This window comes from Morone saxatilis, unplaced genomic scaffold (assembly GCF_004916995.1).
Source record: "Morone saxatilis isolate NCDOM2014 unplaced genomic scaffold, NCSU_SB_2.0 Contig7, whole genome shotgun sequence".
In the NCBI taxonomy this organism is placed as follows: Eukaryota; Metazoa; Chordata; class Actinopteri; family Moronidae; genus Morone; species Morone saxatilis.
In genome coordinates this window covers 3,251,534-3,253,613 of record NW_023340246.1, presented here as the reverse complement: position 1 = coordinate 3,253,613, position 2,080 = coordinate 3,251,534, and the positions used below count along the sequence as shown (strand labels likewise).

The 2,080-nt window shown below is 39.5% G+C and overlaps 1 protein-coding gene across 2 annotated transcripts in view; it reads left to right on the top strand.

The window, feature by feature from the left end:
• Positions 1 to 2,080, top strand: part of cnih3 (cornichon family AMPA receptor auxiliary protein 3) — an 82,887-nt gene that overhangs the window by 63,933 nt on the left and 16,874 nt on the right. For both annotated transcript variants that reach the window (XM_035678117.1, XM_035678116.1), the window contains one exon: positions 1,930 to 2,042. In XM_035678117.1, the coding sequence (XP_035534010.1) occupies positions 1,930 to 2,042 (113 nt within the window). The remainder of the gene's footprint in view (positions 1 to 1,929; positions 2,043 to 2,080) is intronic.

The window sequence follows — 2,080 nt, the reverse complement described above, 5'->3', positions numbered from 1 at the left end:
TTTTGCACCTTGTCATAAAGTGTGTTTTATTTCCAGGCGCTAAAGTCAAGAATATGCTGACTATTGTGTAAGTAAGTTTGTCCTCAAGAGACTACAACATTAATCCTGCTCAATAGATTGTATGTTAAAGTTAAAGTAATAACATAGGATTTACAGCCGCACTTATTCATATCCTCATATTAACAATGGATCAAATGGCTATGTGTGAAATTATCACTTCACTACAGCTCTATGACCCTTTCACCGTCTGTCAACTCATCGTTTCAGTTTTATGGCCTGCAGATTTACTTTTTGGGTTGAGTTTTGAAGCTCACTCTACTTTGATTCCAGCAGTCACAGGAAACTTTCATCTATCTGATTGGTTATTTGTCACATGTATTCGCCCATCAACATTGAAAGCTGCTGTGCCACAGACAGACAGAGACTGTGTAAGTGTGCAGGGCTGGGGATATTTCTGAAGTTGCAATACAAATCTGAATCTTGTAACTTATTTCTATGACGACAAAAGCATGCAAAGTTTCCCAGTTACGCCACTGAAAATTCCCTAAATCACAGTCCACAGGATTTCAGCTCAAAGTGACCGCTTTTAAATCAGCTCTTCACTAACCCATCATTGAGCAAAACACGGCACACATCTGTCTTGTCGAGCTTTTTGCTCGACTCCGCATTGAGATTCAGGGAATTCTAATTCTATTAGAATTAATTACAGCAGCAGTAACAAATTTTATGGTACATAATGCCAAATTTGAGGATTCAAAACGGTACTCCTGGTCCAGTATGCAACTGAGAATAAATACACTGAGAATAGAATTTACAGGACATTTTGTGTCCAGCAGGAAAACTTTAGAAATGAACAACATTTGCATATTTAGAGATTCTTGAATTTGTAATGAGGTAGATGGAGTAGATGACTTTTTAGGGGTTTTAATGTAGAAATTCAATTTAATATTTTTGTAAAAAAAAAAAAACGCATTTTACACTATTTCCATAAAAGTCTCAATACATGTCTGACAGGGATTTTTAGCTATTGGGCACCTGGTATCATTTTGGATAATCCCCCACAAAAAATACATTTCTTTAATCCTACACATTTTTACACCAAAAGAAACACAAAACACATTGAAAGAACATGCTTTTGGTTATGTGCATTCTTTGTATTTGCCTGTAAATTTGTAACATGTTGTGCAGCCTGGCTTTAAATTAGCCAAACTGACTGCAAGAGAATGCAATTCAAACTTTTTGTTATTATAACACTGTACAAACATAAGCTCCTTTTAACTTCCCTCAACTTTTTATTTTGGAGAACAAAAGCGTGCCTTGTTGCTTGAGGGGGAGATGGGATTGGCGGCGAGGACTCTCACATATATTCTCACCCTCGCGCTTTGCCAGGAGCTCATCTTGCTTCCTGCATTCGGAAGGCCGAGCCCTCCAGTTATTATGATAATGATGGAGAGCTGCCATCAGTGTGTGCACTGCCCATTGTGAAGCTAAGCTCTCCATAATCTAGATGGGGGCATTTAGCCATTTGGAATGCTTGCAGATAGACAGATTTGCAGTGGCTAAATATAGGCTAGGCTAAGGATTTGAATGCTAATGATGATACCCGAGGTGTATTCTTACACCTGTGGGCATTAAAATTATAATGTGGTATCTGCTTACCAACTGCCCTTTAGTTTAGTTGAATATAGTGTTGCTTCATCCATGCTGTTCTTATATTCGAGCAAATGTCATTTGAGCAGTATTTGCATTTAGTAACAATAATCTCCGGCAATGCAGTGAAGGAGGAAGAGTGTTGGAGCCTGACTCTCTGCTTGTCGACATTTAAGTAGCTCTAGCAGTGATTTAAGTGTGAATAATCGATTGCTCCTTGCTCTACTCCTCTTTTCTCTGACTCATCCTCCTCTTCCTCCTGCTTCTGTCTCTTTCTAGTTGGTGCTACCAGAGTACTCCATCCATGGACTCTTCTGCATCATGTTCCTGTGCGCCCAGGAGTGGCTGACTGTGGGCCTCAACATCCCCCTGCTCTTCTACAACACATGGAGGTGACTATCCAAGTCCATTGTAGTGTGTGTGTGTGTGT